This window comes from Bufo gargarizans, chromosome 5 (assembly GCF_014858855.1).
Source record: "Bufo gargarizans isolate SCDJY-AF-19 chromosome 5, ASM1485885v1, whole genome shotgun sequence".
Classification (NCBI taxonomy): domain Eukaryota; kingdom Metazoa; phylum Chordata; class Amphibia; order Anura; family Bufonidae; genus Bufo; species Bufo gargarizans.
This window is the reverse complement of record NC_058084.1, coordinates 331,675,582-331,703,241: the sequence shown is the minus strand read 5'-3', so window position 1 is coordinate 331,703,241 and position 27,660 is coordinate 331,675,582. Positions and strand designations below refer to the sequence as shown.

Sequence of the window (27,660 nt, the reverse complement as noted above, 5' to 3'; positions counted from 1 at the left end):
GCACGGCGGCCCGTGCAAGACTTTACGGCTGCGTCGAAGTTGGGAACACGCTGTCCCCTGTAACCCTACGATGAATGGCCGCGTGGGGAGCCGCACGTAGCTCCCTTGCCGATCGTTCCGGTGCGGTGGTGCTCCCCCTCACCTTGGGGAGCCGAAACACCGCCGGCCGGACTACGTGGACATGGCTGCTGGATGAGGCAGCATACTCACCTTTGACCGCAGACTCGTGAGCCAGGAACGCTGCCATCACCTGCCTGCACGTGTGGTAGGTAGAAACAAGACGAGACGTTCATTGAGGGAGGGGCGTATGCCGGATATAAAGGCAGCTACACCCCTCCCACAAATGCAGGCCAATAAATCGGCCTTTACACTTGTTGGAAAGGCAGGAGCTAAAGAGAAGAAACTGAAAATTTGCTGTACTACCGTGTGTCGCGCACGTCAACCCTGCAGCCTCCTCCACAGGCGAAACGGTGTTGGGTGGAGGAGGCTGCAGGGCTGATGTACCACACGCAGTAGTACAGCAAATTTTCTGTTTCTTATCTTTTGCTTCTGCCTTTCCAGCGAATTTTTGTTATTTCGTGCTTTATCATTTTGGGTAGGGATGAGCGAATCGACTTCGGATGGTTCATCCGAAGTCGATTCGCATAATACTTTGTTTGAATACTTATTACAAGTAGGTTACACAAAACATAGACATACACATAAACGGTAATTAAATATACTATGTTAAATAAACCCGGAAAGAGTAAGTAAAAACCCACTCAGTGTACATGAATACACTAACCAACAAGAATAAACTGAGATTAAACGGGTATATCATGAAAAATAAATCCTTTATTGAATTAATGACACATAAAAACGAGACATGAGACAACAGATAAAAAATGGCTACATCTCAGGAGGTATGTCAACACAAATGAGACATGGGGGAGGGGTTTTGGAGTATGCAATGTACAAAAGGCGGTAGAAAAAAGGAGTACAATACCTCATTGATTTCTGTATGTATAACTGCAACCACAGATAAAAAAATGCAAAAGTGCAAATACTGAGTGGCAAAACACCATATCAAAAAAGTGGTTGCAGATAACACCGCGACATATGGATGTCTGATGGTTCCAAGTTATGGGACCATATAACAGCCAACAGATGGTTAAAGTGCAAGTGCATAAGAAGTCACTATATCAATGGTCAAAACCACAATTGTAGCTATGGTGACAGCTTAAGCCTCCAAATACATACAAAGTTAAAGTGCAAGTGCATAAGAAGTCACCATATCAAATGGTCAGATACCACAATTGCAGCTGTAGTGACAGCTTAAACCTCCAAATACATGCAAAACTGGCTCAGGTGCACAATAAACATCCACCTGTGGATAACCCAAGTGGGTATAGCGGAGCACCTAGAGCCAATGAGCACATCCCTCAAAGTCCACAAGAATATAGCATGTCTACATACCCATAGATGTGGGGATGTGCACCTCAGGAGAGCCACGTAACCCAGACGCGCGTTTTGGCGGATGCCTTCCTCTGGGGGTGAGGCTCTCCTTATGAATGCGCTTCTTATAAAGAGCCCTACACACCTGTATCACATATCAAATTGAACTAGGAACGCCCCATTGTAATCAGGACATTAGGAGGAGGGAAAGTTAAGGGCGGGCAAAGTAGTGCAGCCGGCCAATGGCCAGTTAGCCGGCCACACCCCCTGCCCCACCCGTATGATGTGTCAGAGCCGCGACGGCCAATCGCGCCCCCGTAAACGCCCACAAGAAGGCAGGGAGGTGGGCGCGGCCCCCTGATGGCCAGTCACGAGGCCGCACACCTCTCCCCGCTCTATGGAGCAAGCGCTCCATACAGCATTAGAATGTATTGGCTCCTATGAGCCATAGTTATTACTTTGCAAAGTCTTGCGAGATATCGCTTAATAACTTCATAAATCAGTTTCTATTGTAAAAATACATTACCCGAACTCGGGTTTGGTTCCAAGGTGTAATAGTTGCCCTAACATGGCAGGCCTTGGGACCCCATCGGGAGGGCCCAATCGGAGGACACATGGAGCCCCCGTGAAATGCTGCATTCTATATTGACAGCAACATCTGTAGGGTTAAATGGTCAGGATTAAAGTTATTGCCAATCCGGTCAGCAGCAAGCAGGTGTCAGCTGTATGCATGACCATGAATCCTTATATGTTACTTCAAATACTAAATATATAGTCTGCATGCAAGCAAGGTGTTTTGGAAGCACGTCCCACCCTACTTAAAGGGGTTCTTTACTTTTTTGTATATTGATGACCTATCCTCAGGATAGGTCATCATTATCAGATCAGCAGGGGTCTGGCTCCTGGTACCCCCACCAATCAGCTGTTTGAAGAGAGAGCAGCGCTCATATGAGTGCTGCCTTCTCTTCACTGTTTACCTGCTCATCGTCGCAATTGCAGAGGTGAGCAGGTGTATTTACAACTAATTTGTCCCATTTACTTCAATGGGACAGCTCCTTCCTATTTACTTGAGCTGTCCCATTGAAGTGAATGGGATGGCTTGAGAGCTGCGGTTGTGAGGGTGAGCAGGTAAACAGTGAAGAGAAGGCATCACTCGTACAAGTGCTCCAGTCTCTTCAAACAGCTGATCAGCGGGGTGTCGGAAGTGGGCCTCTGCTAATCTAATATTGTGAACTTACTGTATTTTTCGCTTTATAAGACGCACCGGAATATAAGACGCACCCCAGGTTTAGACAGCAGAAAATTAGAAAAAATATATTTTGAAGGAAATGTGGTTTACTGGAGAGGTCAAGGTCAGTAACTTTAGGGTGTACCATAGAATGGAGGGAATAGTTTTGGTCAGCTACTGTTACCCTTAGTGTGTCATCCGCTGACCATTGTAACAACCAGCAATAGTGCATGAGGTCATCTCATTAAAAGTACCTATCCAAATAAATTTCAAATAAAGAGGTAGAATCCAGCTTCCATACAACGTGTTTAAACTTTAATAAATAAGTGCTTTAAAATCCAACATGTACATCCAAGTCTACGCGTTTCAGATCATTCCATACAGATCCTTACTCATGACAAAGAAAGAATGTAAGACTCTGACCTTAAATAAAGGACAGGTTAAACATGTCAGGTGGAAGCAATCAGCAGCAGCTCCACCTCTGAGACACTAAAACATGTATTAAGAACCAAAAAACACTGCATCAGGATCAGTAATGCAATATAAGATCGTGTCTACGATTTAAACCCATTGGTACACAGGTGTTCATAGAAAAAATCCAATAGGATACTCTATTCAAAAGAGCTCCCCTATGGTCTCCTCCACGTTTAGGATACTTTACTCTTTCCACCCCCTGCACAATAAGTATCACCTGCATGACAAGCCGCATAATGTCAACTGACCGCAGACACATTTCTTGTTAGCGCATGAGGAATATCAGAGATGTGTCTGTGAATTCTAGTTTTAAGGCTGTTAGAGGTACAGCCTATATATTGCATCCGACATATCGTGCAGGTTATACAATAAACTACAAAATTAGTGTTGCAGTTAACATATTGTTTAAGTGAGAAAGTTTTTTAATTAGCCAAAGAAACAAGTGTTTGGCCAATTTGAATGTGACTGCAACAAATACAGACTCGGTGCCCGCATTTGAAATTACCCTTGAAATGTAGCCACCTCTGCTGCTTCTGAGGGTCATCAAGAAACAAACCAGGGCTGACTCGCTGAGCCAGTGTGGGCACTCGACGGGCAATGCATTTGACACCCATATTTAGTGTATCCAACCCACAACTATGTATTTGGAGGATTCCGTAACTAAATGGCAATCTATACTGTCGGACTGCTCTATTAAAATAATGGGGCACATAATTTTCATATGAGGAAGAGACCCTTGCAAATTTGCGTGAAGAAATCGAAGCCACCCAGGATCTTATTGCATCCCTGGCAAACTTCCATATATTTACTGATTTGGATGAGAAACTTCAATCCAATCTAAACAAAATGGAGGAGAGTTTTATTGCCATTAAACAAGAAAAATGTAATAGAGATGTACAAGACTACAAAACAAATACTGTCTACAATTGGTCTGAAGCTAGAGCTAGTACCCCTCGTTCTATTATGAGAAAAATATATTGGGGTAAAAAGGCAAGATTTGCTAAGGTCAGCTTCAATTCCACGGAAATTGTCTCCTCCGATTCAGCTACAGAAACCGTACCACCAGGTGTAATTAATAGTATGCCATTCACATCTAATGTTACCGCAGAGGGAAGCACTCGATCTAGCAAGCCTGCAAAAAATCGCAGAGCAGGGCGTAAACATAAGAAAAGGCGGGCAGTATCCCTCACGGCAGAAAAAAACGTAACCAACATTCAAGTTATCAACATCTCCTCCAAAATACTCTCCCAAGCACAAATTGATGTATTATCAAAGGACTTACTTTTTCACCTACCTGCCATTTTGATATCTACAGGACCATCCTGGGTGGGAACAAACTAGCCCGAGATCGCACAGCGAAATAGCGGCTGGACGGATCCGACAGGGTGAACAGTCTGTCGGATCCGTCCTGCCGCTAGTGTGAAAGTACCCTAACACAAATGCAGAGAAGTCTTCTTCTGCAAGCTCTGCTTCCATATCTCCAACAGTGACCACTGCTCATGAGACCCTGCTGTCGTTTCAAGAATTGGTTCATATTTCCCATCTTCAGGAATGCTGCACTGTGACTGACACTTTGCCTGTTAATGATTTTTCTTACAGCTTTATCACCCATAATCGTGACTTCTATCCCGTCTCGCTCGCCGGCTCTACACACAGATGCAGCTCTGCTATACACATACAGCCCTGCTACACACACACAGCTCTGCTAAACACACAGCTCTTTTTCACACACAAACAATTATGTTACATACATAAAGCTCTGCTACATACATAAAGCTCTGCTACACCCATACAGCTCTGCTATACACACAAACAGACACACACACACACACATCATATTTATACACACACACATCATATTTAATAAAAACTCACATTTCACTGCACTGGTGCCAGCTGTATAGTTCTTCTGCTCTGGCTCCTCCCATTGATAACATCATCAAAGGTCCTTAAGCTGTACTTGGAGTTTTCATTTCCTTTCAATACAGTTGTAGGACCTTCCTCCCCATGTGCTCTCCTGCTGATCATACAGATGTGTGTCAGGCAGGAAGAGAGGTGAGTGCAGAGGCACAGCTCTCTCACTGATAAGGCTACTTTCACACTAGCGTTTTTGCTGGATCCGGCAGGGTTCAGCAAAAACGCTTCCGTTACTGATAATACAACCATCTGCATCCATTATAGATGTATCCGGTTGTATTATCTTTAACATTGCCAAGACAGATCCGTCATGAACTCCATTGAAAGTCAATGGAGGACGGATCCGTTTTCTATTGTGGCAGAGAAAATGGATCCGTCCCCATTGACTTACATTGGGGGACATGCCCCGCATGCCAGAATGGAAAGCAAACTACAACATAAATGGGTGTACACGGCCGGTGCCTGTGTATTGCGGACCCGCTACATGCGGGCCGCAATACGACCATGGACTGGCAATGGCCGTGTGCATGAGCCCTAACACATATGTTGTAGAAACGTCTACATGAATTAATTTGAACTGGACTTTTGTTAGACATCAGTGTGCTTAGTATCAAAGGAAAATTATTTATTAGTCAGAAATGGAACAAATATACCCTAAATAGGTCTAAAACAATGTACTGCTTAATCGGTGTGTGTCTGTGAATGTGTATTTCACCCGCTGAATTTGGAAGATTTAAGGTAATCTTGGTGAAAATAGATTGATAAAGCAACCATTTAAGAATAATAACTTTGTCGGCAGTAATCTCCTAAACTTCCTTATAGTGGTTGATGTCAGGCTCGGACTGGCCTACAGGGTTACATGCGAGTCCCCTGGTGGGCCCCTAGTCTCCCACCCCCTGCACAAGTGGCACATAACACAGTAGAATTGCAGATAGGCAGCTTACAGCACTTCAAGTATAAAAACTAGGTAGATTATTTAAGAAACTAGTGTGCTCAGTGTATTATTATTATCAGATTGCAGAGATGACTTATAGGTACACAGGCAGGCCAGACACTATCCTCCTTTCCCAGGGACTTGCCTTCTCAAAGTTGCTGCAGGGACCTCCATAAATTTCATGTTGTAGTGTCTTGCTGTTGTTTGCTGCTATGTGAGCAGGTAATGTTTTAATATATCCGTACAGTGGGGTCCCAAAATAGATTTTATTGGTGGGCCATAGAAACCCCAGTCCAACACTGGCTGCTGTAGACCTTGCTCCAATGCATCTAAATGAAATGATAAAGGAATTTTACCAAATCTCTTGATTAAAAGGTACAATATTATTTTGTGTCTACAGCTATTATGCAGACCTATGTGTCACCATAGTTACAGATGACAAACAAACACTGCTGCATGCTCAGCTCCCACAATCATGTGTTTTCCTTTTGATTTACTGCCTCTTCTTCTAAAGTAATGTACAGTGGCAATAAAAAGTATGTGAACCCTTTGGAATGATATGGATTTCTGCACAAATTGGTCATAAAATGTGATCTGATCTTCATCTAAGTCACAACAATAGACAATCACAGTCTGCTTAAACTAATAACACACAAAGAATTAAATGTTACCATGTTTTTATTGAACACACCATGTAAACATTCACAGTGCAGGATGAAAAAGTATGTGAACCCTTGGATTTAATAACTGGTTGAACCTCCTTTGGCAGCAATAACTTCAACCAAACGTTTCCTGTAGTTGCAGATCAGACGTGCACAATGGTCAGGAGTAATTCTTGACCATTCCTCTTTACAGAACTGTTTCAGTTCAGCAATATTCTTGGGATGTCTGGTGTGAATCGCTTTCTTGAGGTCATGCCACAGCATCTCAATCAGGTTGAGGTCAGGACTCTGACTGGGCCACTCCAGAAGGCGTATTTTCTTCTGTTTAAGCCATTCTGTTGTTGATTTACTTCTATGCTTTGGGTCGTTGTCCTGTTGCAACACCCATCTTCTGTTGAGCTTCAGCTGGTGGACAGATAGCCTTAAGTTCTCCTGCAAAATGTCTTGATAAACTTGGGAATTCATTTTTCCTTCGATGATAGCAATCCGTCCAGGCCCTGACGCAGCAAAGCAGCCCCAAACCATGATGCACCCACCACCATACTTCACAGTTGGGATGAGGTTTTGATGTTGGTGTGCTGTGCCTCTTTTTCTCCACACATAGTGTTGTGTGTTTCTTCCAAACAACTCAACTTTGGTTTCATCTGTCCACAGAATATTTTGCCAGTACTGCTGTGGAACATCCAGGTGCTCTTGTGCAAACTGTAAACGTGCAGCAATGTTTTTTTGGGACAGCAGTGGCTTCCTCTGTGGTATCCTCCCATGAAATCCATTCTTGTTTAGTGTTTTATATATCATAGATTCGCTAACAGGGATGTTAGCATATGCCAGAGACTTTTGTGAGTCTTTAGCTGACACTCTAGGATTCTTCTTCACCTCATTGAGCAGTCTGCGCTGTGCTCTTGCAGTCATCTTTACAGGACAGCCACTCCTAGGGAGAGTAGCAGCAGTGCTGAACTTTCTCCATTTATAGACAATTTGTCTTACCGTGGACTGATGAACAGCAAGACTTTTGGAGATACTTTTATACCCCTTTCCAGATTTATGCAAGTCAACAATTCATAATCGTAGGTCTTCTGAAAGCTCTTTTGTGTGAGGCATCATTTACATCAGGCAATGCTTCTTGTGAAAAGCAAACCCAGAACTGGTGTGTGTTTTTTATAGAGCAGGGCAACTGTAACCCACACCTCCAATCTCATCTCATTGATTGAACTCCAGTTGGCTGACACCTCACTCCAATTAGCTCTTGGAGATGTCATTAGTCTAGGGGTTCACATACTTTTTCCACCTGCACTGTGAATGTTTACATGGTGTGTTCAATAAAAACATGGTAACATTTAATTATTTGTGTATTATTAGTTTAAGGGCTCTTTCACACTTGCGTTCTTTTCTTCCGGCATAGAGTTCCGTCGTCGGGGCTCTATGCCGGAAGAATCCTGATCAGGATTATCCTAATGCATTCTGAATGGAGTGAAATCCGTTCAGGATGCATCAGGATGTCTTCAGTTCCGGAACGGAACGTTTTTTGGCCGGAGAAAATACCGCAGCATGCTGCGCTTTTTGCTCCGGCCAAAAATCCTGAAGACTTGCCGCAAGGCCGGATCCGGAATTAATGCCCATTGAAAGGCATTGATCCGGATCCGGCCTTAAGCTAAACGTCGTTTCGGCGCATTGCCGGATCCGACGTTTAGCTTTTTTTAGAGTGGTTACCATGGCTGCCGGGACGCTAAAGTCCCGGCAGCCATGGTAAAGTGTAGTGGGGAGCGGGGGAGCAGCATACTTACCGTCCGTGCGGCTCCCGGGGCGCTCCAGAGTGACGTCGGGGCGCCCCAAGCGCATGGATCACGTGATCGCATGGCACGTCATCCATGCGCATGGGGCGCTCTGACGTCACTCTGGAGCGCCCCGGGAGCCGCACGGACTGTAAGTATGCCGCTCCCCACTACTACTATGGCAACCAGGACTTTAATAGCGTCCTGGCTGCCATAGTAACACTGAAAGCATTTTGAAAACGGATCCGTCTTCAAATGCTTTCAGTACACTTGCGTTTTTCCGGCGTGTAATTCCGGCAAGTGGAGTACACGCCGGATCCGGACAACGCAAGTGTGAAAGAGGCCTAAGCAGACTGTGATTGTCTATTGTTGTGACTTAGATGAAGATCAGATCACATTTTATGACCAATTTGTGCAGAAATCCATATCATTCCAAAGGGTTCAAATACTTTTTCTTGCAACTGTATTTGTGTTTAACAGTTAATAACACTATTGGCATTCTGATTTACTAAGGCCTAGTTCAATGTTTTGGTCAGTGTTTGGTAAGTGATTTCCATCAGTGATTGGGAGTTAATACCAGGTGTGGGTCAAAATCACAGAACAGGTGCAAATCTTTCCATTACACCTTGTGGGCAGCACAGTGGCTCAATGGTTAGCACTGGTGCCTTGCACATCCTGGGTCCAAATCCAACCAAGGACAATATCTGTATGGAGTTTGTATGTTCACTTCGTGTTTGCATAGCTTTTCTCCAGGTACTCCAGTTTCCATACACATGGCAAAAAGACATGCTAATTTAGATTTCTCCAGATGACGTCACGCAGTGGCCTGGAGTCCTCAGGGCTGGGATACCAAAATAAACTTTCATCCCAAAATTACAATAATAAAGTTTAGTTCTGTGCAGGCTTTACTTCTGGTTGTGGCTCAGATAACTGATGAAAATCACTGACGTGTGGAAGAGTCCTGAGGCTCATTTGGCAAATGGCTGAGCCATACACATTCATCTTATGTTTTCCATATTAATTAAGTCTCTTTTTTCTTTTATGTACCAATGGGAAGGTTGTGGCCTGCTACAGACACTTGGCAATCACTGTTGGTGGCTCGTCAGACAGCAAACACTTACGTGATGAATTAAGACGTACAAGAGAAAGGGCACAAGAGCTAGCAGTAAGCAACAGGAATGTAATAACTGCTGCTCTTCGGGACAAGCAGTTGAACAAGGAAGACAGGCGGGTGCTGGAGCATCTATGGGTGCAGTTTTCCAGTTGTCTGGAGCTTCTGCACAATGACATGTGCAGAGTGTTTGACTTGGGCCTGGCTGCTCCCCTCTCATCAACTCATCAACCAGCAATACAGACTGGTGCTACAGGTAAGCAGCTCACTAAGAGCCAAATATTACCCGTATAAATGAATTACATAGATTCATAGAGGGATGAAAACATGACTAATGGCTTTTTAGACAACACATATGCAAAGAAATTAAGGGATATTACTGGTCAATAAGTATCCTGCCTGAGGGTTTCAATTTTCCTGCAGAATATGCAGAGTTCCTGGTAAATAATGTACCTGCATTGTACCATGCAAAAATAAAAACTACTGAAAATACTCCATAAAAGGCCGTGCAATAAAACACAATAAAAAAAAAAAAAGTTATTATTATTACAAAGAGATTATAAATGGAAAAAAATGTTGACAAATTTTCCACTTGCCGTTTTCTCACTGCAAATGAGACTGGGAAAAGAAAGGGGTTCGTAACTTTTTACAGTAATAGTATGCAGTGCTCCAAAGCTGTGAAATAAGAAGTTCAGCAGTCAATAGAGCCAGTCTCTCATGTGGCATTCTCAATATTTCTTTCAGTATTTCAGGCTACCACAGCGATAGTTCCTATGGAGGCCTGCCTGTGGAGGGGCTTCATAGGAACACACTGTATCTTCCATAGGCTGCAAAACAAATTCATTTCAGTCTATGGAAGAAACGATCAAACTGGAAAAAAAAACTTTGGGAACCAAATGCCACCAATTTTTTTTTTCTGCCAGTTAAAACCAGATAGTAACACAAATCCTTTTATTCTAATCTGTTTTTATTTTCTTGGATTTTTGTATTCTATTTACTGAACATGATTATGGGGCTGCCGTTTCAGGCTACTTTCACACTCACGTTTTGTGCGGATCTGTCATGGATGGATCAGTTCAGAAAATGCAACTGTCTTCGTCCGTTCAGAACGGATCGGTTTGTATTATCTGTAACATAGCCAAAATGGATCCGTCTTGAACACCATTGAAAGTCAATGGAGTACGGATCCGTTTTCTATTGTGCCAGATTGTGTCAGTGAAAACGGATCCGTCACCATTGACTCACATTGTGTGCCAGGACAGATCCGTTTGGCCCAGTTTCATCAGACGGACACCAAAACGCTGCAAGCAGCGTTTTGGTGTCCGTCTCCAAAGAGGAATGGAAACTGAACTGATGCAAACTGATGCATTCTGAGCAAATCCTTTTCCATTCAGAATGCATTAGAGTGCAAACTGATCCGTTTTGGACCGCTTGTGTGAGCCCTGAACGGATCTCAAAAATTGAAAGCCAAAAAGCGAGTGTGAATATAGACTAACCTAAGCTGTTTATAGCAGCTTGTAGAAAGCATTAAGAAAATTGCTTTACGGAAACCAGATGGGCCACAGACACAATGACAGCAGCTGCTGCCTGATACCAGTTTCTATAGTTAAATTTGCTGTCCGCTAAAATTCCTAAGTCCTTTTCCATGTCAGTGTTACCTAGTGTGTTACCATTTAGTATGTACTGGTGACTTGTATTATTCCTTCCCATGTGAATAACCTTACATTTGTCAGTGTTAAACTTCATCTGACACTTCTCTGCCAAAGCCTCCAATCTATCCAGATCCCTCTGTAGCAGTATACTGTCCTCTTTCATGTTTACATAGTTTAGTGTCAGCTGCAAAAATTTATATTTTACTGTGCAATCCTTCTACAAGATCATTAACCGCCTCCGGACCGCCTAACGCAGGATTGCGTTCCGGAGGCGGTCGATTCATTCCTCCTGGACGCGCCGGCGTGTCATCTCGCGAGACGCGAGATTACGCGCACACCGGCCCGCGCATGCGCATTGCAGGCCGGCAAAAGTTAAAGGAGTATTTCGTCACCAGCCTGCCAGCCAATGATCATCGCTGGCAGGCTGGTGATTTAAAAAAAGAAAGAATCACAAGCCAGTTAACACATTATATGTATAAATATAATGTGTTAAATGGCTTCTGTGCTCCTCTACTGGTCCTTTTCGTCGGTTGGTCCCAGCAGAGGAGCACAGATCACTGTAAGTACACAAACACCACACATTTAGCCCCAGATCACCCCCCCCCCATCACCCCAATTAACCCCTTGATCACCCCTGTCAATCACTAGTGAAAGGGAAAAAAGTGATCAGTGTAAACTGTCACTTTTTTTCCCACTAGTATTGACCTTTAGGTTTTAGGATAGTTTATGCCCCTTTGTTAAGTAGGTTAGCGTCGGTTAGCGCCCAGCCCACCGCACTGCAGTCACTGATTCGCTGATTAGCGTATCGCTAATCAGCATTGGTACTTTTATAGTATCTGTAAGTGATCAGAACTGATCACAGTCAGATCTATAATAGTATTAGTGTCACCTTAGTTCGCCCTCCACCCAAAACAAAGTGTTTGCCCGATCAGGCCTGATCGGTCGCCCACACGTGCGTTCACCCACGCCTGTCCTGCCGCAGTGCCAAATTTTTTTTTTTTAGCACTGCACAATCACTTTACAAGCGCTGCGGTGATAAAAAAAATCCGTTTTGTTATTTTTTATCAATCGCAGCGGCTTCCGGTACTTCGCTAGCCTCTCATTTGTAAGACAGGCTTGCTTTTTTTCTTGGGTAGTCTCAGGGAATACCCCCTGAATTTAGTTGACCAAATGGCAAGTAAGGGGTATTCTTCTGAAGAGACCTACAGGCTTCTGACCCAGTCAGATGAGGAATGGGAACCCTCATCTGACGAATCCAGCGGGTCAGAATACGAACCTGTAGATAGCAGTGGCAGTCTGACCAAAAGTTCGGACGATGAGGTTGAGGTCCCTGATACCACCAGGCGTACCCGGCCCCGTGTTGCTAGACCACAGGTTGCGCAGGATCCGCTTCGAAGGCAGCAGAGTGGGGCTGGCGATGTCGGATTACGTGGTGAGGCATACACCAGCAGCGCAGCCAATCCTGGACCTAGTACCAGCACTGCCGTAGAACATGGTGAAGTGGCGAGCACCAGAAGGGCAGTTGAAGCTGGTACGGTGGCACGTGCATTAGTTCCCCCGTCGCAGCCACCGCACAGACAGGCCCGTAGAGCCCCTAGAGTCCCTGAGGTGCTGGCAAACCCTGATTGGCAGCCCCCAACTTCAGCCGCACCAGTAGTTCCCCCTTTCACCGCCCAGTCTGGAGTTCGGGTTGAGACAGCTCAGATCGGATCGGCACTGGGGTTTTTTGAGCTGTTCTTGACTGCGGAGCTCTTGGACTTAGTCGTGGCAGAAACAAATCGGTATGCCACTCAATTTATAGCCGCCAACCCGGGAAGCTTTTATGCCCAGTCTTTCCGGTGGAAACCCGTCCAAGTTTCCGAATTTAAAACTTTTCTGGGCCTTCTCCTCAACATGGGCCTGACAAAAAAGCATGAATTGCAGGTCATATTGGTCCACGAAACCCAATTCATCACATGCCCATGTTCTCTGCTGCCATGTCCAGGACACGATTTGAGACCATCCTGCGTTTCCTGCACTTTAGTGACAACAGCACCTCTCGTCCCAGAGGCCACCTAGCTTTTGACCGGTTCCACAAAATTCGGCCACTCATAGACCACCTTAACACCAAATTTGCAGATTTGTATACCCCTGAGCAAAATATCTGCATAGACGAGTCCCTTATACATTTTACCAGGCACCTTGGCTTCAAACAATACATCCCAAGCAAGCGCGCCCGGTATGGGGTCAAATTGTATAAGCTCTGTGAAAGGGCCACAGGCTATACGCACAAATTTCATGTCTATGAGGGTAAAGATCAGACCCTGGAGCCGGTCGGTTGCCCTGACTACCTGGGGAGCAGTGGGAAGACAGTCTGGGACTTGGTGTCACCCTTATTTGGCAAGGGGTACCATCTTTATGTGGACAATTTTTACACAAGTGTGCCCCTCTTCAGGCATTTGTTTTTAGAACAGATTGGCTGCTGTGGCACTGCGCGACCTAGTCGCCGGGGCTTCCCCCAACGGCTCGTTACCACCATCTTGCAAGGGGGGAGAGGGCTGCCTTGTGTAACGAAGAACTGCTCGCGGTGAAATGGAGAAACAAGCGTGACATTTACATGTTCTCCTCCATTCACGCAGACACGACAATACAAATTGAACGAGCAACCAGTGTCATTGAAAAGCCCCTCTGTGTCAACAACTATAATTTGCTCAAGGGAGGGGTGGACTTCAATGACCAGATGTTGGCTCCTTATTTAGTGTCCCGCCGTACTAGACGCTGGTATAAGAAGGTGTCTGTATATTTAATTCAATTGGCACTGTATAATAGTTTTGTTCTCTACAGTAAGGCTGGGAGAACAGGATCCTTCCTCAAATTTCAGGAAGAGATCATCGAGAACCTCCTGTATCCAGGAGGTTCCGTGGCCCCATCCACCAGTGTAGTGAGCCGTCTACACGAGCGACATTTCCCCAATGTCGTTGCTGGTACCTCAACCCAAGCACCACCCCGAAAAAGATGTCGTGTCTGTAGCAGGAGTGGAATAAGGCGTGATTTCTGTCCTGACTGCCCTGACCACCCTGCCCTATGCTTAGGGGAGTGTTTCCGGAAGTACCACACACAGGTACACTTAGCATAAGGATTGCGTCACACAGGACAGGCACACAGGGCTCTTAGGGCACTTTCACTCACAGCTGCTGCAAACCTCTCCTTTCACCTGGGACAAAGTGCATAATGTACTGCGCCACATCTCTGGGCGATTTGCACTTTGCACATTGTCCCATGGGGAAGGAGAGGTCTGTCCTATAAAGGTTAAAAAAAGCAAAACAAAAAAAATCACCGGTAAGCAAAAAATTTTATATAAAGTTAATGTTAATAAATTTATTGTGTTGCGGACAGATTTTTTTTTTTTTTTTTTTTACCTTCTAGGTGGACCAACCGATGAACCAGCTGCAGCACTGATGTGCATTCTGACAGAAGCATTGCGCTGCTGTCAGATTACACAAAAGTCGGTGTATGCGGCGCTGCAAGACGAGATTTCTCCTCTGCAGTAAAAAATATACATTTGCCGAGGCTTATGAGCTGAGGGGCGGTGTTCATATGCTTTGGCAAACACTTTATGTAAAAAAAAAAAAATCCCGGCAATGATTTATTCATCCGCATCGATTGATGTGAATGGAGAAATCGGGTTTGCCAGGGCATACCAGCTGAGTGGGTTTGGATGTTGGGCGGAGCTCCTATGTCCTGTCAGATGCCTTTCCCCTCCTTTTTTTTTTGGGCAGAGATTTTTTCATCCACATTGATCAATGCGAATGAAGAAATCTGTGCCGTTCATTTTTTCTTTCAGCCCATTACCCGTATGCTCAATATAAGGAGAATAGCAGAAACTGGCCATACATACAAATGCTGGCCATACATGTAATGATTGTGGAGACTCTCAAATGCCAGGGCAGTACAAACACCCCACAAATGACCCCATTTTGGAAAGAAGACACCCCAAGGTATTCGTTGAGGGGCATATTGAGTCTATGAAAGATTTAACTTTTTGTCCCAAGTTAGCGGAAAGGGAGACTTTTAAAAAAAAAAAAAAAAAAACTATTTCCGCTAACTTGTGCCAAAAAAAATAAAAAAATCTTCTATGAACTCGCCATGCCCCTTATGGAATACCTTGGGGTGTCTTCTTTTCAAAATGGGGTCACATGTGGGGTATTTATACTTCCCTGGCATTTTAGGGGCCATAAAGCGTGAGAAGAAGTCTGGAATCCAAATGTCTAAAAATGCCCTCCTAAAGGGAATTTGGGCCCCTTTGCGCACCTAGGCTGCAAAAAAGTGTCACACATGTGGTATCGCCATACTCAGGAGAAGTTGGGCAATGTGTTTTGGGGTGTATTTTTACATATACCCATGCTGGGTGAGATAAATATTTCACTAAAATGACAACTTTGTATAAAAAAAATGGGAAAAGTTGACTTTTAGAGAGATATTTCTCTCACCCAGCATGGGTATATGTAAAAATACACCCCAAAACACATTGCCCTACTTCTTCTGAGTACATGTGTGACACTTTTTTGCAGCCTAGGTGGGCAAAGGGGCCCAAATTCTAAAGAGCACCTACCTTTAGAATTTCACAGGGCATTTTTTACACATTTGGATTTCAAACTACTTCTCACGCATTAGGGCCCCTAAAATGCCAGGGCAGTATAAATACCCCACAAGTGAACCCATTTTGGAAAGAAGACACCCCAAGGTATTTCGTGAGGGGCATGGCGAGTTCATGTAAAATTTTATTTTTTGTCACAAGTTAGTGGAATATGAGACTTTGTAAGAAAAAAAATAAAAATAATCATTTTATGAGACTTTGTAAGAAAAAAAAAAATATCATTTTCCGCTAACTTGTGCCCCAAAAAAAAATTCTAGGAACTCACCATGCCCCTCACGGAATACCTTGGGGTGTCTTATTTCCAAAATGGGGTCACTTGTGGGGTATTTATACTGCCCCGGCATTTTAGGGGCCCTAATGCGTGAGAAGTAGTTTGAAATCCAAATGTGTAAAAAATGCCCTGTGAAATCCTAAAGGTGCTCTTTAGAATTTGTACCCCTTTGCCCACCTAGGCTGCAAAAAAGTGTCACACATGTAGTATCGCCGTACTCATAAGTAGTAGGGCAATGTGTTTTGGGGTGTATTTTTACATTTACCCATGCTGGGTGAGAGAAATATCTCTCTAAAAGTCAACTTTTCCCATTTTTTTTATACAAAGTTGTCATTTTAGTGAGATATTTCTCTCACCCAGCATAGGTATATGTAAAAATACACCCCAAAACACATTGCCCTACTTCTTCTGAGTACGGCAATACCACATGTGTGACACTTTTTTGCAGCCTAGGTGGGCAAAGGGGCCCAAATTCTAAAGAGCTTCCTTTAGGATTTCACAGGGCATTTTTTACACATTTGGATTTCAAACTATTTTTCACGCATTAGGGCCCCTAAAATGCCAGGGCAGTGGGGGCGTGGCCAACTGCCGTAATGGACGGCCGCATCTGAGTGAAGCTCCGGCTCCCGCCAACTATCCTGAGCCATCCTGATCCCTACATCTGCTGAAATTTGCCCCATCGAGCTTACCTAAGCCAGCAGCCAGCGCTCTACCTCTGACATGAGTCCCAGCAAGGCGCAGATGGCGGCGGAGCGACTTAAGGAGTTCGCCAGGCAGGACTCTCAACATGGCGCCGCGGCTCCGTCTCCGACACGTGCGGCCAGCACCAGAGGCCAGTCGTCACAACAGCCACTCACCGAGGCGGAGGCTGAACCTGAATTCACCCTGCAAACCTCTCACCAGCAACTCATGGCAGCCATCACTGGGTGCCAGGTCTCCCTGACCGGGAAGATAGATGAGGTAAGGGTGGATTTTGGCCTATTACGCCAAGATGTGCAGCAGCTGCGCGAGCGGGTCCGGGTGACCGAGACCAGAGTATCAGACCTGGAGGATCTAACCAATCCCTTACCGGCAAGGATCGCTGCAGTGGAGGCGTCTGTGGAGCTATTTCGCCAGAAATGTGACGACCTAGAGAACCGCGCGCGGCGCAATAACGTGCGCATTATTGGCATGCCTGAGCGGGCCGAAGGCCTGGATCCAGCAGTTTTCCTGGAGGGATGGTTCAAAGAGATATTCCCCAATGCTGCTTTTTCGTCTGCGTATACGGTGGAGAGGGCGCACCGGGTACCTGCCAGACCGTTGCCTCCTGGTGCCCCCCCAAGACCCCTGCTAGCTCGCATGTTAAACTGGCGGGACAGAGATCTCATTCTGGCACAGGCCAGGGTCGCACAGAAGATATCACTAGGCTCTGCGAACATTTCTCTGTATCCTGATTTTTCTGCTGACCTTCAGAAGAAACGTGCTACCTTTGTCTCTATCAAGAGACGCCTCCGGGAGCTAAACCTCAAGTATTCCATGGCGTATCCTGCTCGCCTGAGAGTTGTAGATGGCGACAAGTCACTTTTCTTCTCCAATCCTGCTGAAGCGGAGGACTGGCTGTCTGGGAGACACCGACGTTCCCCTCCCAGATGATCTGGATTGCAACTGAAGCTCTTCATGGATATGCCTGAGAGAGATGACAAGGTTGCTGCGTGGACTGTACCCTGCTTGCCCTTTATCTCTATTCATGACTTTTACTTTATTTTTCCCCTATGCTTATGTTCTCCAACGCTGCTCCAAGTCAGAGCTGGGTAAAGTATTAATCCATGTTGTTAATTGGCCTCAGGGTCATTGAGGGTTAATTGCGGGCAGTTTCTTATACCACGTATTCATGTAATCAGCAGATATAACTTCATATGGGGGGAGTCAGCTACTCCACCTGCATTGGGTTTCCACCTACATACACCGTGCAGGTCCCCCAAACACATGGCCACTTGTTCATATGGATGTGATTATGTTTACCCCCTGTTGGGGTGGTTTAGTGTATTTGCAATGTTTTTCGCTATTACTGCAATGTCTAACAAGCAAGATGCGAGAGTCCTATACAGTGCACATTATTCCTGCCATGGTGAACCCCAGGAGAGGGGTGATTATCCTTGTGTCTTTACCTGGTATTTATCATGGCGGGTATAAGAGTGATGTCCTGGAATGTCAGAGGTTTAGGCGGACCTAGGAAACGAATGGCTGTGTTTTCACATATCCGTAGTTTCGCGCCGCATATCTTGGGTCTGCAGGAGACGCACCTCACCACAGACACAGGAGGGAGAGTTAGGAAACCATGGGCTCAGTGGGTGGAAAGCGCATATGGCAACTCGTATTCTAAAGGGGTGTCATTATTGATCCACAGGGCGGTTAGATGGGAACCTCATCACACGTCTGTTGACCCTGAGGGGAAGTTTGTTTTTGTGTATGCCCACATTAATGGTATGCCTTATGTGATTCTAAATATGTACAATCCCCCCCCTGCCAATCTTTCCCTGCTGCAGGCTGCGGCAGGATTTGCAGCACAATTTCCGTCAGCCGGGATACTTGGCATGGGGGACCTCAACTTGGTTCTGGACGATGTGAAGGACAGGTTTCGCAACCCGTCCAGCGACTCCTATAGACGGACTTCGGGTAAAACTGCCTTTGCTCGTCTGTTGGATGAGCTTGGGTGGATAGACATTTGGAGGGAGAGGTACCCAGACAGAATTGAATTTTCTTGCTTCACTCCTTCTAGAGGAGCCTTATCTAGGATTGACTACCTCCTGGGCACCCCTGGCACCTTCATGGCTATTCGGGAGATACATTACGGATCCCAGGGTCCTTCTGATCATGCACCTATAACGGCCTCAATCACTGATCCCTACTCTGCTGTCCGTGTACCCAAACAACGCATACACCCGTTTTGGTTGTCTTTAATGTCCCTGAATGATAGGATACCTGACCAACTCCATTCATTTCTTGCTGTTAACTCAGCTGACACACATCCGGCCCTGCTGTGGGAGACTTTGAAAGCCTTCCTGCGTGGGTGCCTTAAGTCGTCCATCTCTTACATTAAGAAATTCACTCGTCGTAGGGAGGAGGACTTGGGCACGCAGTGCAGGAATGCAGAATCTACATATGTCTCAGACCCCACTGAAGAGAACAGGAGAGATTGGATGTTGAAGGGTAGGCAGTACATGAATCATTTGCAAGAGAAAAGTGATCGCAGGATGCTTTTCATGCAGCAACAATCCTTTCGAACAAGGCAGTAGGGTGGGCAAAGTGCTGGCGCAGGTAGTGAGGAGGAATAACATGTCTCCGCCGATACTACGCATTAGTGACAGGGAAGGGGAGGTGGTGTCTGAGCCTGAGGGTATCCTGGACCGGTTCAAGGAATTCTACCAGGACCTGTATTGCTCTCGTGCTCAGTATACCACACAGGCACTGGAGGACTACCTTCAGGAGGTTTCTCACCCGCAACTATCTGCATCGGATAGGGAACTGCTGGATGGGGAATTCACCCTGGAGGAGGTAGAGGAGGCGATAGCGGGACTTAATTTAGGCAAAGCCCCCGGACCAGACGGGATTCCATTGGAGGTGTATTCTAAATATAGGGAAATTCTAGCACCACAGCTTTTGCGCATGTACAATGCCTCCTTGGATGCTGTCGGTCTTCCAGACTCGTTGTACGAGGCCTCTATTGTTGTCTTGTTAAAACCTGACAAAGATCCAACAGAGTGTGGGTCGTACCGCCCCATATCGTTATTAAACCTAGATTACAAAATTCTAACTAAATTATTGGCAAATAGATTGAACAGAGTAATATCGTCCATTATACATGAAAATCAATCTGGGTTTATCCCTGGTAGATCTACCTCCAGCAACATACGCAGGGCGCAGGTTATTGCTCAGTTGGGATGCGCGGATCGGAGACTGTGGGCATTGGCCGCGCTGGACACGGCCAAGGCGTTCGACTCTGTAGAGTGGCCTTATTTGAAACATGTCCTTGGATGTTTCGGTTTTGGTCCTAGTTTCATCAGGTGGGTCAATATCATTTATAAATCCCCATCCGCGAATATTCTGATCAATGGCTCTCTATCGTCAACATTTGCACTATACAGGGGAACCAGGCAGGGATGCCCCTTGTCACCCCTTTTGTTTGCGGTAGCTATAGAGCATTTGGCATTGAGAATCAGGCAAGACAGTGTTTTTAAGGGCATAGCTATGGGGAATAGGGAGGACAGACTGGGCCTATATGCTGATGACCTCATTTTGTACATGGACTCAGTAGAGGTCACCTTGCCCCGAGCAATCACATTGATTGAGCAGTTTGGGGTCTTCTCTGGTCTATGCATAAATTGGGCGAAATCGGCCATAATGCCGTTATGGGCCGCAGAGTGGCCATCGGTATATCAGAATCTAATGGTAGTTGACAAATTCAAATACTTAGGAGTCAATATCACTAAGGACCCTGCCACCTCACATGATCTAAACACGAGCCCCTTGGTGTCATACTTTGTAGATAAATTTAAGTCTTGGAACACCCTACCGTTGTCTACCATGGGACGCGTAAACCTAATCAAGATGGTACTTCAGCCCAAGGCTCTGTATCTATTGGAACATGCGTGTGTACCCATACCACGCAAATTCTTCGACAAACTTCACTCCCTCATGGCTACATTTATATGGGGTAAGAACAGGCATAAACTGGCCGTGAAATCCCTACAGAGGAGCTGGGATGAGGGTGGGGCGGCCCTGCCGGATCTATTCTTGTATTTCCTTGCCGGCCAGTTGCGTTACTTGGTGCCATGGGTGACCCGGGATGTGCTTCCTAACTCAGAATATTACTTGCAGGAGTATTTGCATCTCTCCACTCTGTGGCCGGTTTTAGAGGGCCCGTCATCTCTAACAGGCTCACTCCTATTGATCCACAAGCTGGCGCATCAGGTGTGGAGGGCTGCAAAGATGCAGCAATACGGTGATCTACCAGATGATATACAACTATGGAACAATCCATTATTTCCACATTTGTTACACTGTGAAGGAGAGAGGATATGGAGAGGGTACGGTATTTGCTGCTTGAAAGATCTTTATGAGAATGGCATTCTGTTCTCCTTTACTCAGTTACAGACCAAAGCGGGTGTCTTAAGGCCACATTTCTTCAGGTATTTGCAGCTGAGACATGCCCTTCAGGCCCAGATTCGAGATCTTAACAGACAAGTATCTCTATACCCGCTCATTGGGGTCTTTAGAACACAAGGACCGAGGGGACTGATATCCGCCTTATATACACATTTGCTCAACCTTAAAATTTCAGCTTCTCCATTGAGTGCGGAATGTAAATGGAGAGGGAATATACCTACATTGACAGATGGTGAGTGGAGTGAGGCCCTTGAAGTTCCGATAACTGTATCCCCGTCCCTTACTAACAGATTGATTCAGTTATTTATTCTGCATAGGTGTTACCTCACCCCTACTAGGCTATATAAAATGGGTAGAAGATCACACACCGGATGCCATAGATGTGCTCAGTTGGGCGCGGATTTCTGGCACCTGATGTGGGACTGTAGTTACGTTCAATCATTTTGGAGGGGTGTAGTGGAGCTCATCTCTTCCCTGATCCCAGGCACTTTGGCAGTTTGCCCAAAGATTTGCGTCTTGGGAATATTAGACGAGGATTCAAGACCACGCTACACTCTCACCTTCATTAGTGAAGCCCTGTTTTTAGCCAGAAAAGCCATTGCTCTTAGGTGGATGGCGGACAGGCCACCCACGATTAATCAATGGAAGACCCTTGTTAACAACATAATCCCCTTTGAGAAGATTATGTATTCCCGTAGAGGGTGCCCGCAGAAGCACCAAAAGATATGGGGGCCCTGGTGTGGTTCTCCTCTGACTGTCACGACGGCTCATCTGCACTCTGTAACCTAATTGTCTCATTATGTTCTGTTACCTGCTACAGCAATTCGGATCAATGTTCAATGTAGAGAATTAAACATGTGTCATTGCTTACTGCTAAGTGCACTATTGATAAGTCTTGACCATTAATAACTTAAAGAGGACAACCTTTATTGCTGTATTGCACCTAGGCATTGTGATGCGTGACTCATTGTACTTAAATGTGACTGATTTATTGTATTTCTTGCTTATTACTTTTCAATAAAGCGAGTTTAAAAAAAAAAATGCCAGGGCAGTATAAATACCCCACAAGTGACCCCATTTTGGAAAGAAGACACCCCAAGGTATTTCGTGATGGGCATAGTGAGTTCATGGAAGTTTTTATTTTTTGTCACAAGTTAGTGGAATATGAGACTTTGTAAGAAAAAAATAAATAAATCATCATTTTCCGCTAATTTGTGACAAAAAATTAAAACTTCTATGAACTCACTATGCCCATCAGCGAAAACCTTAGGGTGTCTACTTTCCGAAATGCGGTCATTTGTGGGGTGTTTCTACTGTCTGGGCATTGTAGAACCTCAGGAAACATGACAGGTGCTCAGAAAGTCAGAGCTGCTTCAAAATGCGGAAATTCACATTTTTGTACCATAGTTTGTAAACGCTATAACTTTTGCGCGAACCAATAAATATACACTTATTGCATTTTTTTTATCAAAGGCATGTAGAACAATACATTTAGAAAAAAATTTATATAGAAATGTAGTTTTATTTGAAAAAAATTACAACTGAAAGTGAAAAATGTCATTTTTTTGCAAAAAATTCGGTACATTTCGATTAATAACAAAAAAAGTAAAAATGTCAGCAGCAATGAAATACCCCCAAATGAAAGCTCTATTAGTGAGAAGAAAAGGAGGTAAAATTAATTTGGGTGGTAAGTTGTATGACCGAGCAAAAAACCGTGAAAGTAGTGTAGTGCAGAATTGTAAAAAGTGGTCTGGTCATTAAGGGGGTTTAAGCTAGGGGAGCTGAGGTGGTTAATAATGATCCCTGTGGTACCCCACTAGTGTCAGTGACCCAATCTGAGTGTGTACCGTTAATAACTAGCCTCTGTTTTCTATCACTGAGCCAGTTACTTACCCCATACAGACATTTTCTCCCAGTCCAAGCATTCTCATTTTATATACTAACCTTTTATGTGGTACAAACAATTTGAATAAAAAGTGACCAAAAAGTCATACACACTCCAAAATAGTAACAATAAAAACAACAGATCACCCAGCAAAAATGAGCTCCAACACAGCTCTGTAGATGTAACTATACAAAAGTTAATGGGGTCACAATATATCGATGCAAGGAAAAAAAAAAAAAATGTAAGTTTAAATTTATTTAAATATTAAGCCACAAGAAAAACTGTATAAATACGGTATCCATGTAAACATACTGACCCAGAAAAAGGTCAGTTTTACTGTATAAGGAATGCCATAAAAGCAAAACCCATAAAACTATGGTGGAATTGTATTTTTTTTCCAATTCCACCCCATTTGTAATTTTTTTTCCAGCTTCCCACTACTCCCTGGACTGACCCCGGCTAGTTGACCCGCCTCGCCCTTCCATTTTTGGTGGTACCTTGCTTGTTCCACCTCTCTGTCCGCTCTAGTGCTACCTCTCATTGGCTGTACGCTTCCCTGCTGTCTCTTTCTCTCTGCTTGCACTTACTCAGGTACTGTCGCCCAGTTGCGCCCCGTCACCTAGGGCGGGTGGTGCAAGTAGGCAGGGACAGGGGACCGGGTGGCAGCTCAGGGGGTGCACCTCTGCTCTATCTTTATACCCGTGACGCTACCCCGTGACAGAATCACAGGCCTTAATTTAGCATGGACCCTCTACAGAGCCTCATAGAACATGTGCAGGGTCTTGCTCAAATAGTGCAGGAACTTGGGGAGAGACTACAGGTTCAGGAGACCGTCCAAACTCCCCCATACTTGCTCCCGCCACCGTTCAGGTGGAACCACACATTAAATTACCTGATCGGTTTTCGGGTGACCGCCAAAGTTTTTTAGCCTTTAAGGAAAGCTGTAAACTTTATTTTCGACTACGTCCTCACTCCTCTGGTCCTGATCCACAGAGGGTGGGTATTATCATCTCCCTGCTTCAAGGTGACCCCCAGGAATGAGCCTTTTCTTTGCCTCCGGATTCCCCTTGTCTTAATTCTGTGGACCTCTTTTTCCAGGCGTTAGGGGTTATTTATGATGAACCAGACCGAGCCTCTGTGGCAGAATCAAATCTTAAAGGGACTCTGTCACCAGTTTCTAACCCCCCCTTTTAAAACTATTGTTCTGTCCATGGCGCCCTTGTGATTACAAAGGTGTTGTTATAAGATAAATCCGCCGTCTCGTTTTGATAAAAAAAACTTTTATCTAACCTGTCAATCTTGTGGATAAGGTGCCCAGGGCGTTTCTGAAGGTCTGAAGCTGCCGCCCGCCGCCGCCGCCGTTGGTGCCCAGCTCCTCCCCTGATCCTTTCAGCGCCACCTGAATGTAAAGAAATACGCCTCCGGCTCTCCCTCAGTGCCCCCTCCTTCTTTTCAAAGATCCCGCGCGTGCGCACAGGCCTGTGCCTGATGCGCCCGTGCGGACTTTTAGATTCAGCCTCATTGAGCAAAGTGCGCATGCGCGCGCACTTCGCTCAACCTCCTCATAAGACGAGCACTGCCGCCAGCCACTCAGAGCCTGCCAAGCGCTGTATGGAGCCGCACTGAGGGAGAGCCGGAGGCATATTTCTTTACATTCAGGCGGCGCTGAAAGGATCAGGGGAGGAGCTGGGCACCAACGGCGGCGGCGGCGGCGGGCGGCAGCTTCAGACCTTCAGAAACGCCCTGGGCACCTTATCCACAAGATTGACAGGTTAGATAAAAGTTTTTTTTATCAAAACGAGACGGCGGATTTATCTTATAACAACACCTTTGTAATCACAAGGGCGCCATGGACAGAACAATAGTTTTAAAAGGGGGGGTTAGAAACTGGTGACAGAGTCCCTTTAAGGCCTTCACTCAGGAGGATTATTGTACGCAGTTCCGCAAGTGGTGCGTTCCCTCGGGTTGGAACGAACCAGCGCTCAAGTGTCAATTTCGGGCAGGCTTGACTGAGAAGTTAAAAGACATGTTGGTTTGTTATCCCTGTCCTGACTCTTTAGAGGAGACCATGACGCTAGCCATCAGACTAGATAGACGGATCAGAGAGAGACAGCGGGAGAATTTGTTTTCTCCTCATACCCTTCTTCAACCTGAGGTTTCCCCCATTGAACCCAAGATGGAGGCCCACTCGGACGAGCCCATGCAACTCGGGATGACGCGAAGAGAGCTACGCTGTCGTCGGGGCTCTTGTTTTTATTGTAGGGATCCCGACCACTGGATTCGTCAGTGTCCTAAAGCTCCGCCTTCTGTTGTTGCCGGTTTCTATTGCCTTTGGAGAGTTAAATTTGCAATCAATAAAACTAAAAACTTACCCTGAATCCACAATCCGGTTATTAACTGGAGTTCGGGCGAGTTAGAGAGATGGGGGCCTAACTGTAGTTCTTGCTTAACCGTAGTTCAAGCTGGGGATTCATCAGATATTATTCCTCATTTTATTTCTGATTACTCAGATGTTTTTTCCACCACTGAGACAGATACTCTCCCTCCCCATAGGTCTTATGACTGTGTTATCGACTTGGTACCCGAGTCCAAATTTCCTAAAGGACGGATTTATAATCTTTCCGGTCCTGAGAGCAGGGCCATGAAAGACTATATCCAGGAGAGTCTCAAGAAGGGACATATTAGGCCTCCCACCTCTCCCCTGGGAGAAGGATTCTTTTTAGTTAAAAAGAAGGACAGCGGTCTTAGGCCCTGCATTGACTATAGAAATTGGAATAAAATCACTATTAGGAATCAGTATTCCATCCCGTTGATTCCTGATTTGTTTAACCAGATTTTGGGTGCTTCGTGGTTTTCTAAATTTGATTTGAGAGGAGCGTATAATCTAGTTCGTATTAAGGGGGGAGATGAGTGGAAAACTGCTTTTAATACTCCAGAGGGACACTTTGAGTATCTTGTTATGCCATTCGGTCTTTGCAATGCCCCAGCTGTGTTTCAGAATTTAATGAATTACATTTTTAGAGAACTCATTGGCAAAGTTATGATTGTTTATCTCAATGATATTCTTGTCTTTTCACCTGACTGGGATTCTCATGTGTCTCACATCAGATTGGTTCTTAAAATCCTCAGGGAGAATCATCTGTCCGTCAAATTAGAGAAATGTATGTTTGGAGTTCAAGAGATTCCTTATCTCGGCTATATTCTTACACCTTATTCATTTAAAATGGATCTCAGTAAGGTTCAGGCTATCCAAGACTGGGTAAGACCATCCTCCTTAAAGGCACTGCAACGCTTTTTAGGATTCGCCAATTTTTACTGTAAATTCATAAAGAAATTTTCTGTTATTGCCAAGCACCTTACTGACTTAACTAAAAAAAGGTTCTGATCTGGTTAACTGGTCGTTGGAGGCCTGTCGGGCCTTTGATACCCTTACATTTTTTTTCAGATGGCTCCAGTCTTGGTTCAGCTCGATACAGAGGAACCTTTTGTGGTGGAGGTTGATGCCTCAGAGGATGGTGTGGGGGCCATCCTTTGTCAGGGGTCTTCTAACCTCACTCATTTAAGGCCATGCGCCTTCTTCTCTCGTACGTTCTCTCCTTCGGAGAGAAATTGCGATATTGAAATCGCGAATTACTGGCCATAAAATGGGCATTTGAGGAATGGAGGCATTTTTTAGAAGGGGCTACACACAGTATTACTGTCCTCACCAATCATAAGAACTTAGTGTTTCTTGAGGCGGCCAAACGCCTTAATCCTAGACAAGCCAGATGGGCCCTGTTTTTTACTCGTTTTAATTTTTCTGTTACTTTCAGACCAGGAAGTAAAAATATTAAGGCAGATGCCTTGTCCCGGAGTTTTAATGCCGTCCAACCTTTTGACACCCCCCGGAACCCATCTTGCTGGCAAGCATCTTTGTGGCAGGAGTTTCTGCGGATCTTTTCTCTAAGATTAAACGGGCTCAGCAACTTGCTCCTCCACAAACACCGGCAGATAAGTTATTTGTTCCTGAGTGCTTTCGTTTTCAATTATTGGGTCAATGTCATGACTCCATGCTCTCTGGTCATCCAGGTATTGCTGCAACTAAGGAATTGCTGCTAAGGTCTTTCTGGTGGCCCACTTTGTCTAAGGATGTACGGTCTTATGTTTTGGCTTGCAATGTTTGTGACAGGTCTAAGACCCCGAGAACACTTCCCGTTGGTGAACTACAACCACTACGCATTCCCTGCAAGCCATGGTCTCACATTTCCATGGATTTTATTTCTGATCTGCCCTCTTCTGAGGGGAAATCAGTGGTGTGGGTAGTGATTGACCGTTTTAGCAAGATGGTGCACTTTGTTCCTTTAAGTAAGCTCCCTGATGCAAAGACCTTAGCATCCTTGTTCACTGAACATGCGGTACATCTGCATGGTGTCCCTGAGAATATCGTCTCTGATAGAGGCGTTCAGTTTGTTTCTGGATTCTGGAGGGCTTTTTGTCGAAGATGCGACATCTCTTTATCCTTTTCGTCTGCTTTCCATCCACAGACAAATGGGCAGACGG

General features: G+C 45.2%; 1 protein-coding gene across 1 annotated transcript in view; it reads left to right on the top strand.

Annotated features, from left to right (window-relative positions):
* LOC122939611 (regulator of G-protein signaling 9-binding protein B-like) overlaps window positions 1-27,660 on the top strand; it is a 53,930-nt gene that overhangs the window by 4,476 nt on the left and 21,794 nt on the right. The window contains exon 2 of the mRNA XM_044295720.1: window positions 9,479-9,788. Coding sequence (XP_044151655.1) covers window positions 9,479-9,788 — 310 coding nt within the window. The remainder of the gene's footprint in view (window positions 1-9,478; window positions 9,789-27,660) is intronic.